General features: G+C 43.4%; 1 protein-coding gene across 5 annotated transcripts in view; it reads left to right on the top strand.

The window, feature by feature from the left end:
• IMPDH1 (inosine monophosphate dehydrogenase 1) overlaps positions 1-12,669 on the top strand; it is a 303,033-nt gene that overhangs the window by 139,412 nt on the left and 150,952 nt on the right. For all 5 annotated transcript variants that reach the window (XM_029615228.1, XM_029615232.1, XM_029615229.1 and 2 more), the window contains exon 7: positions 5,076-5,163. In XM_029615228.1, the coding sequence (XP_029471088.1) occupies positions 5,076-5,163 (88 nt within the window). The remainder of the gene's footprint in view (positions 1-5,075; positions 5,164-12,669) is intronic.

The raw sequence follows: 12,669 nt of genomic DNA, 5'->3' as shown, positions 1-12,669 counted from the left end.
AACCCTTTCTGCCCGCGGCATGTATATGAGATGTAAACGATCGGATTAGCTATTCCCTTCCATACAGTAATGCGCTCCCCAATCATCGCTTTTTAAACCTGCAGTTTTGCCGCGCGTTTAACCTGCTAATTTACCGCCTACCCTTACCCCTGCGTTACCCGGCAAACTTTCCCCCAGCCTCCGCTCACCTGCCCTGGCCGTGCTGTAAAGCGCCTATACAGTAAAATGGATTGCGCTTCATGGACACGTGTTGGACGCGGCTTGCATTTGCATGCCATTTAAATAGAGTATCGAGCGGTATGTGATCCGAACTGTGCGTGCGGCAAACGCGGGTGCGCCCGGCCCTAACGCACCTCTTTCTACCGCACCTTACTGTATCTGCCCGTTTGTGAGGGCCCTCTTATCCTTCGGGTGCCAGCTGAAAACAGACTTTGGTGGTAATAACTTTTTTTCTGTGGCAAAGCAGGATAATGTTATAAAGGACAAGAAGTCCTCCTCATTGCAGAGTAAAGATAACTGATCAGTGCAGGTACAGACACTGTTGACTGACTCTCTCTTCATGCAGACATTGTGCTGATGTCTTCAGCTAGCAAAAGCACCAAAACTTTGTAGGTACACAATTTATCTCAGAGCTGAGAAACATCTTTTGATGCCAAGCAATCTAAAAGCAAAGATTCTGTGGCAGTTTCACCTCCAAAGCTAAAAAACAATCTGCAGACTGTGTCACAGTGAGATGCTTCTTCCTCCAATTCCTCTAGCTAAAAGGGATCAACATTTCTTTGCTGATGTAGCTATATTGTGTAAAATAAATTTTTGCTAATAAGCCAGACTTGCTCCTGCTGCCGCCTCCATTGCAGAAACATCTCCGATATTGGGCACAGTGACCTCAAAATTGGGCAGCCAGCTTATCAATATAAGGATGAAATGATTCAAACTCTGATCCATTCTGAATCTTCAACTTGCTTTCTTAGAGATAGGGAAACTCCACAGTCGTCACATTCCTCACTTATTCTTCTCTGAAGATGAGGAATCCACAAGTCTTCAGTCAGATCCCTCCCTTTATCAACCTAAGAGTAGTTCATCTCTTGGACTTGTTAGCCCTCCTTTGCACAAAGGATGACAGACTTAATTCCTTTCATTTCAAAAGAGGAAGAGAATCTCAAAGACATGCTGAGCTTACTCAAATACATTAAAAAATCTAAACAAGTAGTGACAGTTTCAGTAAACAGGCTGCTTTAGGAACTTCAGGCTAGATTGTGGCAAATATCTTTGTTTACCCTTCTTGTATCAAGAAAATTAGATCTGAAAGAGTTCAACCATCTCTGGAACATGATAAAGTCCTGCTACCTCATCAATCTGTAGTTTGAGTTTGCTTTAAGAAAAAGCAAAACACTTTAAAACACATTCCAGCAACCCTCCTGGTTGGACAACATAGCAAAGGTTTTCCAAACACCCATCTTCCACTTCAGGGTAGCTGCTTATCAGTTGCATGTAGTTCAATATATGCATTATCTATAAAGCTCCAAACTTTGGCAGAAGTGCTTTCACTGGATACAAGAAACTACTTTATTCCAGAGACTTAAGAATATGGTAAAGCATGTTATCAAGTTGGCCTATGTTACTTCTAGAGCTTAGGCAGTAGTTGTTTGTACCAGAAGGCTGGCTTGGCTGCATGCTTCGGAGCTTCTTGAAGACATACATAAGAGGCTCATGTACGCTTCGTGCATAAGAAATAACATTTGAAGAGAAATTTAAGGAGACAGAGGTTAAAGATCACTGAACTACTCTCCTTACCCTGTCTATTACAGCTGAACAGCCCTCATTCAAGGAAGCCAACTTCAACCTTATCAGTGAAGAAGATAATATCCATATCCACACCCTCACCTTCAGCAACAATGGCAACATCAGTGCAGATGCATTTCAGGGAGAGAAGACAGACTAATCCTATACAGCAAATGTAAACCAAGGCTAATCTGAATTTTTGACCAAACTCTCAACAAACTTCCAGTGGGTGGTAGCATTTCGAGGCAACATAGTCATTTAGTAACAGAAGACTGGGTTTCAAAAATCATTCAGCAAAAATCCTCCAAATCACAACAATTCATATTTCTTCAGCAGGAGCTTTCATCTCTCATAACAATTAAGGCAGTAGAACCAGTTCTTCCACAAGAAGGTAACATCTAACTTCTGTTCAAAAATATTTTCTGATCCTGAAAAAGACAAATGATCACTAGCCCATTTTTTTACTTCAGGAGTGTTTAAAGGAAAATTCAGAATAAACTCTGTAGGCACCTTCTATCTTTCATTAGAGAACGGTCTTTGCTCTCTGGACCACAAAGATGCTTACATTTGCATAGTAATACACGAGAATTACAGGAAATTGTCACTAGAGAGAGAGACCATTATCAGTATTCTTTCATTTGCCCTCTTAACAGCACCCAGAGTTTTCACAAAACGCTTTGCTTAAGGGAAAACACAGTTTTTCCCTGCTTGTATAACTGGCTTAGGCCATTCCCTTCAGGAAACGTGTTCCTCTCTTCAGTTCCCAGAATTTTTAATTAGTTTAGTTTTCAAAAATCCACACAAAGCCATCTCATGTAATGGAATTCATAGGAGCCCACCTGGGTACAGTATAGAAGAAAGCGTTTCTACTTCAACAAAGGGCAGATGACTTGAATTACTATTTTTAATAAGGAACATGAATCAGTCTTATCTCTGCCTGTTTTTTTTTTCCCCCCCCCATGGCAGGAAAGTCTGTCACCCTCTTTGCACATCCTCACATGAGACAGGCTCAGTGGGAGCTGAGACTCCAGTGGAACTGTCATCTTTAACCATTGTCTGACAAGGTGAGAAGATTGAATGCCCTCATCAGCTCTCTAACATGGCCGATTTTTCAAATTTTTTGAAGTAGTTTTTATCCCCCAGCTTCAGTTTTCAAGAACTGACAGATGCTTCCAGTCAAGGTTGGGAAGCTCATTGAAGGAATTTCTGCTCTCAAGGAACTTGATACCAGAAAATGAAGTTACATTTATAGAAACAACTAGAATTGAGAGCAACCTTTATTGCTCTTAAGGTCTTCGGTCCATGGTTGAAGAACAAAGTGATGTTAGTACAGACAACCAAGTGGCAATGTTCTTTATCAACAAATAGAAAAACGAGTTCTTTCAGATTTTGTTTAGAAGTCTCCAAGATTTGGAAATGAGCAGTTTCTTGAGTGTTTCTTCTAGCTGTCTTTCTTTTGGGAGACCAGAATCAGCAGATAGCTTAATCTGTCAGTTACAACTGTACAAATGACACTACATGATCATATAGTGCAAGAACCTTTCCAACTTTGGGGCGTTCCACAAATAGGCATCTTTGCATCATCTCTCAACAAGGTTCCTACATACTGTTGAAGGAGCTCAGCAGTGGATAGTGACCATGGTTATTTTATCAATTCCATGGCATCTCTGCATTTTACCCAATTCTGCTGATATCCAAGATAGTTCAAAAGCTGAGGTGAGAGTAGACTGGCCTCATCAAATGTGGTTTATGTGACTACAAAACCTAACCATTCAATCAGTTTAAGACTGCAAAAATCCCCAACCCTTATCACACAGTGCATCAAGAATCTGCTATATCTGAACCTTCGATCTTCAGTGCTGACTGCTTGGATGTTGAAATTTGGCTTTTCATCTCTGCAACTGCCCACTGAAGTAAAGGAGGCCCTTTTTGCTTCAAGGAAATACTTTACCCCAAAATCTTGCAGCATGATGCGCATGATTTAGTTAGGATCTTTTAAGTGTCCTGTCCCCTTTTTACTGCAATATCTGCCAAGCCTATCCAGTTCTGGTTTGGAAATTAATTCTGTGAAAAGTCATCTTAGTGCTTTGGCAGCATACCATGAAGATTGTGAAGGCACGCCTGTGTCCATGTGCACACAGTTGCCAAATTCATGAAGAGTTTTGTGCATCTGAAACCTCTAATAAAAAAAAAAAATCCTTCTGTACTTTGGGATCTGAATGTTCATGTTGAATTCATGAAATCAAACAACCTGCAAATATTGTCCCAAATAGCAAATATCCACAAAAAAGAGAACAGTCTAGCTACTCATGGAAGATGACAATTTGTACCCAACTAAAGTGACCATCACTAGTGCAAAAGATGGGGTTCCACAATAATAGTACTAGTGGGTGTCAGCAAGCCAGGTATATGTGTAAGACCTCTGTTAATCAGAGGTGTCCCAGACGTTTTCAGTCATTCACCCTTGGCCCATTTAGGTGCCGACAAACAGATTTTTAGATCAGTTTTTTGATTGTAAATAAAACACCTATAGGTGAGACATATCAATTCTTAAGTTATTCAGTACTCAACATATCGTTAACAAATCAACTCCAAGGTAAACTCGATATGCAAACATAAGAGAAACAAGCCCTCAGCTCGAGTGGTCCCACTTGTATGGCTGACATTATCTTGTTTGTCCACAGAGGAAGAAAACTTTCTCACTTGTAACAAGTGTTCTCAGTAGACAGGCTAAATCAGCCACACAGTCTGTCCCAGCTTAACTTTTTAGAAGATTAAGACAATGCTGGCAGCTGTGCAGGAAGGTCTGCAATAACTAAGGTTTTTCTGATCTCTAAGAGCTCTTTCTTCTTGGTGCCATCCGATGACATCACCCACTCTTGTGGTGAATTTATCCTGTTATCTATAGGGAACAACTGTTACAGGGAACCAACTTTAAAGCAAAGTTGTATTATGTGGCACAGTGCACCTTTTAGAGCAGAGGAGCACCAGCAGCTGAACATTTTTCAAAAGAACCAAAATTTCAAGTGAACTTTTTGCATGAAGATTTTTAGATAGACTTTTAATCCCTCAAATTCAACATTCTTTTTTCTAATTGCTGCATCATGCAGCTGCTTATTGTTTCTTACTACCATTGTCCCAGAGCAGGAGTCATTCGCCTATCTAGTGCCAGGTGTGTTACTACTGTCCCAGAGCAGGACCTACTTCCTTGTTTAATGAAGGGAATGTTTTGCTAGACAACAACTTCTTTAAAAGCTCTTTATTGCATGTCATCTCCCCCATCCTCCACTCAGGTAATGACAAGGCGAGAGGACTTGGTTGTCGCACCAGCAGATGTCACACTGAAAGAAGCCAATGAAATCCTTCAGCGCAGCAAAAAAGGTAGGAGAGCAATGAATAAGGGGTTTAACTACATGCTTGCTGCTTGTATTCATAATAAATAGTAGGTTCTGGCTTTGTCATCAGGAATCTGCTATTAAGATATAAGGAGCTTGGGCTTGCACGTGGTAGCATTAATGTGTGCTGGGTCTCAAAGAAAGAAATCTGAGTTAAAATAGCACAGTGGTTTTGATGACTTCCATTGGGTATGTTTCTTGATGCTGTGAAGTGGACGGTGTAGGAGGAAAATAGAACATTTATAAATATTTATTTCTTTATCTGGGGCACTATTTGCTTCCTGGCCATTGCTTCTGCCCCCACTGAGCTGAGGAGGTGCAGAATCTCCTGGAGTAACTTCAGAATTCAAATGTCAGTCCTATATGAACTCTCACAAAAGATCTCAAACTTCTGAGAAAATGACTGACTAAAAAGTTGTTTACACGTCCTGTGCATATATAAAACTGCTTGTTAAGTCTCTACAAATGACAAAAACATTTTTGTTTAGCTGACTTTGAATTAGATTGGTTGAAGAACTAATTTAAGTATTTGTGTATGGTGGGGGTGTTACACCATTCTTTTCCCAATATCTAATTTCATGTTTCCATCTTGACTGCCTATTTGCTGACTTTGTCCACTATTTGAACGGCTCTGAAGCCATAGGAGCTTTTTTTCATTTCAGAGCCTCCTTTCTATATAGTTTTATGGAGATGGCTGAAGGACTAAGATGTATATTAGACTTGAGCAGAGGATCAATTGCTGTATAACAGCAACATGTTTTTTAAAGTCTATTTTATTGTAATCCAAATGAGATGTATTGGAGCTACTGAGAAGTATTTGTTGTACTGTTAACCGACTTGATATCTTATGAGGAAGGTCGGTATACAAAAATGATCAATAAATAAGGGTATTAGAGGAGGATAAGAACTGGAAGAATTAAATCTTTTTATACGATGCTGCTTTGGATCCTTTGGTGCTCTGTTAGTAACCACTGAAGGATGTGAAGGCAGCTACAAAGAATCTGTCAACAAGCACCACAACTTGGTAAGAATTTCAGTAGCTGCTCTTATTGAAAGGCATCTTGGTAATTATAAACGCAGCTGCTGGACATGAAACCTACAAAACATTTTCAGTGGCATTGCAATGTTAGTTCTCAGTCAACAAGCAGGCATGAATAAGGCATTATACATGGGTGAACTTATCCAATGTTGCTGACATGGACTCAACTCTGAGCTCAGTAAACTTTTACTGAGCATTCTTAGGGATTCCTGTGTGTCTGTCTTGTGAGCTTCGGAGTCTTTGCCCGAGATACTTATTTACATTTTTATATTCTGCTTTACGGCTCTTCAAAGTGTTCATCAAAGCGGAGTACATTCAGGTACTATAGGTATTTCCCTATCCCCACAAGGTTTACAATCTAATTTTGTATGTGAGGCAACTGAGGGTAAACTCACTTGCCCAAAGTCACAAGGAAGGACAGTTGGGCTTTGAACCCTGGTTTCCCTGGGTCATTGCCCACTGCTCTAACCACTAGGCGGCTACTCCACTCCAGCTACTGCATGGATGGTCCCAGTTTTTCTCAAATCTTATCAACTTTTGGCCTTATTGCTATGTTCCTTAGACTAAAACCTCTACTAACGCTAAACAGTTTTCGCACAGTTCTACAGGCAATGATATTCGAAAGCACAGATTATTGTAACTCCCTGCTTTTAGGACTACCACAATCTACGATTTGGCCACTACAAATATTATAAAATTCAACTGCTAGAATTTTGATTGGCAAAAAAAAGAGTGACCACATTACAGGAACACTCGCCGATTTACACTGGCTCCCAATTGAACACAGAATACAATATAAGACACTATGCATAATTCATAAACTAATCCACGATGAAAAAGCAGATTGGCTTAACACTGCACTGCGCGTACATGTCCTGCAAAGAAACCTGAGATCTGCTAATAAGGCTTTACTAACTGTCCCCTCTGTCAAATCAGCACGCCTCATGCAAGTAAGGGAAAGAGCATTATCACTGGCTGGCCCCATGCTATGGAACACCATGCCACTCGAAATAAGGCTGCAGAGAAAATTGAAAATATTCAAAACCAATCTGAAAACCTGGCTCTTTAAACGAGCTTTTTACAGAGATAAAGATAAGGAGAAAAACAGTTAAAGGATAAGGATGCACCAAACTAGAAGTTATTACTTGTAACCTACAAATGCATTTTAATGTTAAATTAAAACCGCCTAATGTTCCTAACAAACAAGCTTAACATACACACACAGTTTTTTATACTAAATTGTTACCGTTCTATGATGGCACATGGTTAATCTGTAATCTATACCATTCATATTTTTTCATTATCGTGCCTTTTTGTAAACCGTTGTGATGGTTATCCAACTCAACGACGGTATAGAAGTGTTTAAATAAACTTCATTGCTCAATTTATTTTTTGCTGTCAGCTACGGCAGGGGATCTGTCAGCTCCCAATAGTATTTTCTCTACAAGCGTCCATTCTTTCAAAGCTGCCACTTCTGCTCTTTTCAGCATCATTGAACTCTTCTCAGTCTTCAGCAACGCCTGCCTGCCTGAGGTTGAGGGAAAGGCATCATCTAAAAGCTTAGCAGATGCAGCCTAAGCCTGGTATCAGTTTGTGATAACTTTGATATCCACCTCCAGTTGGGGGGGGGGGGCTGAGGGTTCAGTTTTGCCTCCCAGAATGTGTCTGTACCACCAAGGACCAGTGGGTCCTGAAAATCGTGGTGTATGGCTGTTGCTTACACTCCCCTCACCCTCCAATGACACGGGCTTCAGTCTTAAGTGCAAACCCTTCTCAATTTGTCCAGCTACAACTGGAAGTTGTTGCTTCTTAAACAGTAAGCAGTTGAACCTGTTTTTCATGTGTATGGTGAAGGATTTTATTCCCAGTATTTCCTAGTTCCCCCCCCCCCCCCCTCCCCAAGAAATCAGGGGATTAAGGCCTCTACTGGATTTATGAAGACTAAACAAGATGTTGGTGTGGGAGAGGTTCAAGATCTGACAATTTTCCCTTCAGTTCAACCAAGGGATTTGGATGTATGCTTTTGGATCTGAAAGACCCTTTCACACACACCCCATTCACCCTGCCCATTGGAAGTTCTTCAGGTTTGTGATAATGGGGGGGACACACTATTAATACAAGGTGCTTCTTTGCAGTCACAAAGGTGTTCACAGAATGCCTTGCAGTAGTGGTGGTACTGCTTTGGCAGGGGTTCTGTATGTTGTTGTACCTGGACAATCAGCTGATGACAGGTCCAACCCCATCAGGAGTACCTTGAAGACTATAGGGCTCTTCCAGTCACTGGGTTTCCTTGTTATCTTTGCCAAAGCAAACCTGGTTCCAGCTCAGAATTCATTTCATAGGAACTTGGATAGACTGCTTCAGGAGAAAACGTTTTTCCTTGTCAAAAGAGCTACATTGCTGATAGGCCTGGTAAGGTCTCTACTTCAACAGAGTCTAGCTTGAGCAAAGTCAGTCCTTGTCCTTCTTGGATACATGGCTGCTGTAGTGTATGTGATTCCTCTGACTTGGTTGCATATGCAAGGCCTTCAGTTGATCTTTAGAGCTGATTCTACTGGCTTCAATCAGCCTTTATCCCAAAATATCTCAGTAACCTATAGATGAGTGCACCCTTTCGGTGGTGGATGAATCCAATAGTTCTAAACGAGAGCCTCACATTCCACCACATCAAGGGACTCTGTCTACTGATGCCTCCACCAAGGGGTGGGAAATGCACACAGGTGTGGCATGGATTTGAGGATCATGGTCCCTGTTGGAGAACCATCTGCAAATCAACCATCTTGAGCTGCCAGCTATCCGCTATATTTCAAGGGCCTTCTCTCGCCTTTTGGGAAGGAGAATCTTAATCCAGATGGATAAACAAGTGGCAGAGTGCTTTATAGCTGCTTAGTTTTTATATACCGACATATCGAGGTATCATATCGGTTTACAATAAATAAACTAAAAATACAATAAATGACTCAAAATGCAACTAAAACTCTTAAATCTTAAAATCAAATACAATAGAACATAAACAAATTAGGTGCTCTTTTGCCATCAGCCAGAAGGCCCTCCAAATCTGGTCATGGTCAGGTCATCACAGTACCCATCTCCAGGCAATCTACTCCCAGAAATCCAGAATATATTGGCAGACCATCTCAATAGAGTGCTTCAACAGCACACATGGTCCCTAAATCAAGGAAAGCCTGTCATCTACCTTTTTGCCTCGGAAGATAACAGGGCAAAATTATGCTCCATGCATCTCGCTACAGATCAACTCCTGATGCTTTTGTGCTAGATTAGAGCTTTGGTCTACTGTCTGCATACCCATCACTTCCTCTCACCTCCAAGACTTTCCAGAAGGTCCTTTGGGACAAGATGTAGATAATCCTCATAGCACTAACCTAACTGTAGCAAGTGTGGTATCCATATCTTGTCAGTTCAATTTCTGGTTCTATTAAGAACATCTCTAACTGTCATCACACTGAAGGGAGATGGGCTCTGCTATCTGATCCTGCCATTACTGGCCCTCACAGTATGAATATTGAATGTACAGTAATCTCCTCCTTGCCTCTTAAAGTAGGGGGTGTTGTAATTTGTCAAGAAACCTTCAACCAGAAGGTCCTACAGTTTCAAGTGGAATATGTGGTATAGGATCCAGCTGGCTGGTCCTTTCGCTTGTGGGCTGAGGGACTTCAATTTTTATTTACAAAATTTATAAACCACTTATATAAGAATCTAAGCAGTTTACAACATAATGTTCACAATAAAGTAAGCAACAAACTTAAAACATACATATAACTATCCATTGAGGGATGGATTTGGTATAGTATATTATTAAAGCAGCCTATCACCCAGTGAAAATATAAAAGATTTTCTCACAGGACAAGCAGGATGGTTGTCCTCACAAATGGGTGACATCGAGGATGGCGCCCACCACGGAAAACTTCTGTCAAAGTTTAAACAGAACTTTGACTGGCCCCTACTGGGCATGCCCAGCAAGGCACTGACCCTGCAGCCAGCAGGTGTCTCCCTTCAGTCTTCTTTTTTCCGCGCAGCAGTTGCCACGCGGTGAAAGGAGCTCTCTAACCACGTTCCTGACAGGAATTTGGAAGTTAATTTCCTAAGAAAATTTGCCCCTCAGGGGTCTCCCTTCGACAAATTTTTAGTCATCTTACGGAACCCGGTAAGTTTTTTGACTTTTTCCATCGACTACCGTCGATTTTGGCCCTTGAGGCCTGTTGGCACTTACCGATTCTCAGCCTAAATTTTGGCTTCAGGCCATGGCAACGGGGTTCCGCCGTTGTCCGGATTGTACCCGGACTATGTCCATCACAGACCCCCACAGGGTTTGTGTAATGTGTTTGGGTAGTGAGCATGATGTCCTGACTTGCACCAAATGTGCCTTAATGACACCCAAGGGTCGCAAAGCCAGGATGGAGAAGATGGGGCTCCTCTTCCATGCACCTACCCCAACGCCATCGATAGCATCGACGTCATCGGAACCGGCACCGTCGCAGTTGTACCATCATCGTCAACCCTCCGGTGACCGTCCGCCATCGATCGCTTCTCGGCCGTCGACTCCCGTCCCTTCCCCGGATGGGCGAGGGGATCGGAAGGAAAAGCACCGCCATCGACGGCACAAGTCTCGGCCTGTCGAGGATCCACAGCCATCGACAAAGAAGCCGCGAACAGACCGGACACCCTCCACGTCTCGTTCGCCGGCATCGAGGAAACCCTCACCCTCCCGGGGTGCGGGGGCCGTGATCCCACCGGTTACGGTGGTCCCTCCGGCCCTGCCTCAGCCTCCCTCTCCCGTCGAGCCGGGTATGGTTACCCCTGGTCTCCGGGCAGAACTGGACCGGCTGGTCCAGGAGGCCATCGAGAAAGCGATGAAGAAATTGCAACCTCCATCGGCACCGTCTCCGGCACCGGTTCCAGTGCCGCCCCCGACACCGACACCGGCACCGGCTTCGCCACCGAGGAGGGAACCGACCACCGAGCCGTTGATACAAGCGCTAGCACCGCTACTGAGCCGCATGGAGGCGCTCATGACGGCCCTTCCATCGGTGATTCCAGTACCATCGACAACACCACCGTCTCCGACTGGTTTTTCATCGGCAGGAGAAACACCGTTCCGGATTCCCCCTTCCGGGGTGGTTCCATCGGTGCCTTCTGGTATATCTCCACCGATATATCCTTCGGTTCCATCCATTCCACGCCAGGCACCGATTCCATCGGTAGCACCGAAGCCATCGATGCCATTTCTGGTTCCACCTACGGCACCGATTCCACCTCGGTTTCCATCGATGCCTTCAGAGCCTCAGCCAGGTCCATCAGGGCTACAAGCCCCACTTGATCCCTACGATACCTGGGGTGATGATGATGATACATCTTCTGACACAGATTTGCCTTCGCCACCATCTCCTACAGAGAGTAGAAAAAGATCTCCTCCTGAGGATCTGTCTTTCATTAATTTTGTGAAAGAGATGTCAGAAGTTGTACCTTTTCAACTACAATCTGAAGCTGATGACAGACACCAGATGATGGAACTCCTTCAATTTCTGGATGCTCCAAAAATCATCGCTTCCATCCCTATACACCAGGTGTTTTTGGATCTGCTCAAGAAAAACTGGGAATCTCCTTCATCAGTGTCCCCAGTTAACAAAAAAGCTGACTCCACCTACCTTGTCCAGTCAGCACCAGGTTTCCAAAAACCTCAACTGGATCATCGCTCTGTTGTGGTTGAGTCCGCGCAGAAGAAGGCCAAGCGTCTTAAGCCACACTCTTCTACCCCACCTACCAGGGACAACAAGTTCCTAGATAGTGTTGGACGGAAAGTCTATCATGGAGCTATGTTGATTTCACGCATAGCTTCATATCAACTTTACATGACTCAGTACAACAGAGCCATCCTTAAGCAGATGCAAGACTATGCTGACACGTTGCCAGACCAATACCAACCGCAGCTTCAAGCCCTTCTTCACAAGGGATTTGAGGCAGGGAAGCACGAGATTAGGACTGCCTACGACATATTCGATGCTTCCACAAAAGTTTCAGCCACAGCCATCTCAGCCAGACGTTGGGCTTGGTTAAAATCATCCAACCTTCGCCCAGAGGTTCAAGATCGTCTTGCTGATTTACCCTGCTTAGGCGATAATTTGTTTGGAGAGCAAATTCAGCAGATTGTGGCGGAGTTAAAAGACCACCATGAGACGTTGAAACAACTCTCATCTGTCCCACCTGAGCTGACCTCCAAGCAACCGCAAAAGAAAGACTCTAAGAAGTCATTCTTTCGACCACGCCGTTATTACCCTCCATCGACCAGGCCTCGTCCAGCTCGATCCTCTACTAGGCCTCAGCCGCATCAGCCTAGGAAGCAAAGGCCTACTGTAGCCCCTCCTCCTGGGCCTGCGGCTGGCCTTTGACTCCCCTGTTGGAACACATGCCAAACCCCTCTTCCGGACATCCCTG

Source organism: Rhinatrema bivittatum, chromosome 9 (genome assembly GCF_901001135.1).
Source record: "Rhinatrema bivittatum chromosome 9, aRhiBiv1.1, whole genome shotgun sequence".
NCBI classification, from domain to species: Eukaryota; Metazoa; Chordata; class Amphibia; order Gymnophiona; family Rhinatrematidae; genus Rhinatrema; species Rhinatrema bivittatum.
This window is presented reverse-complemented; position numbering and strand designations above follow the sequence as displayed.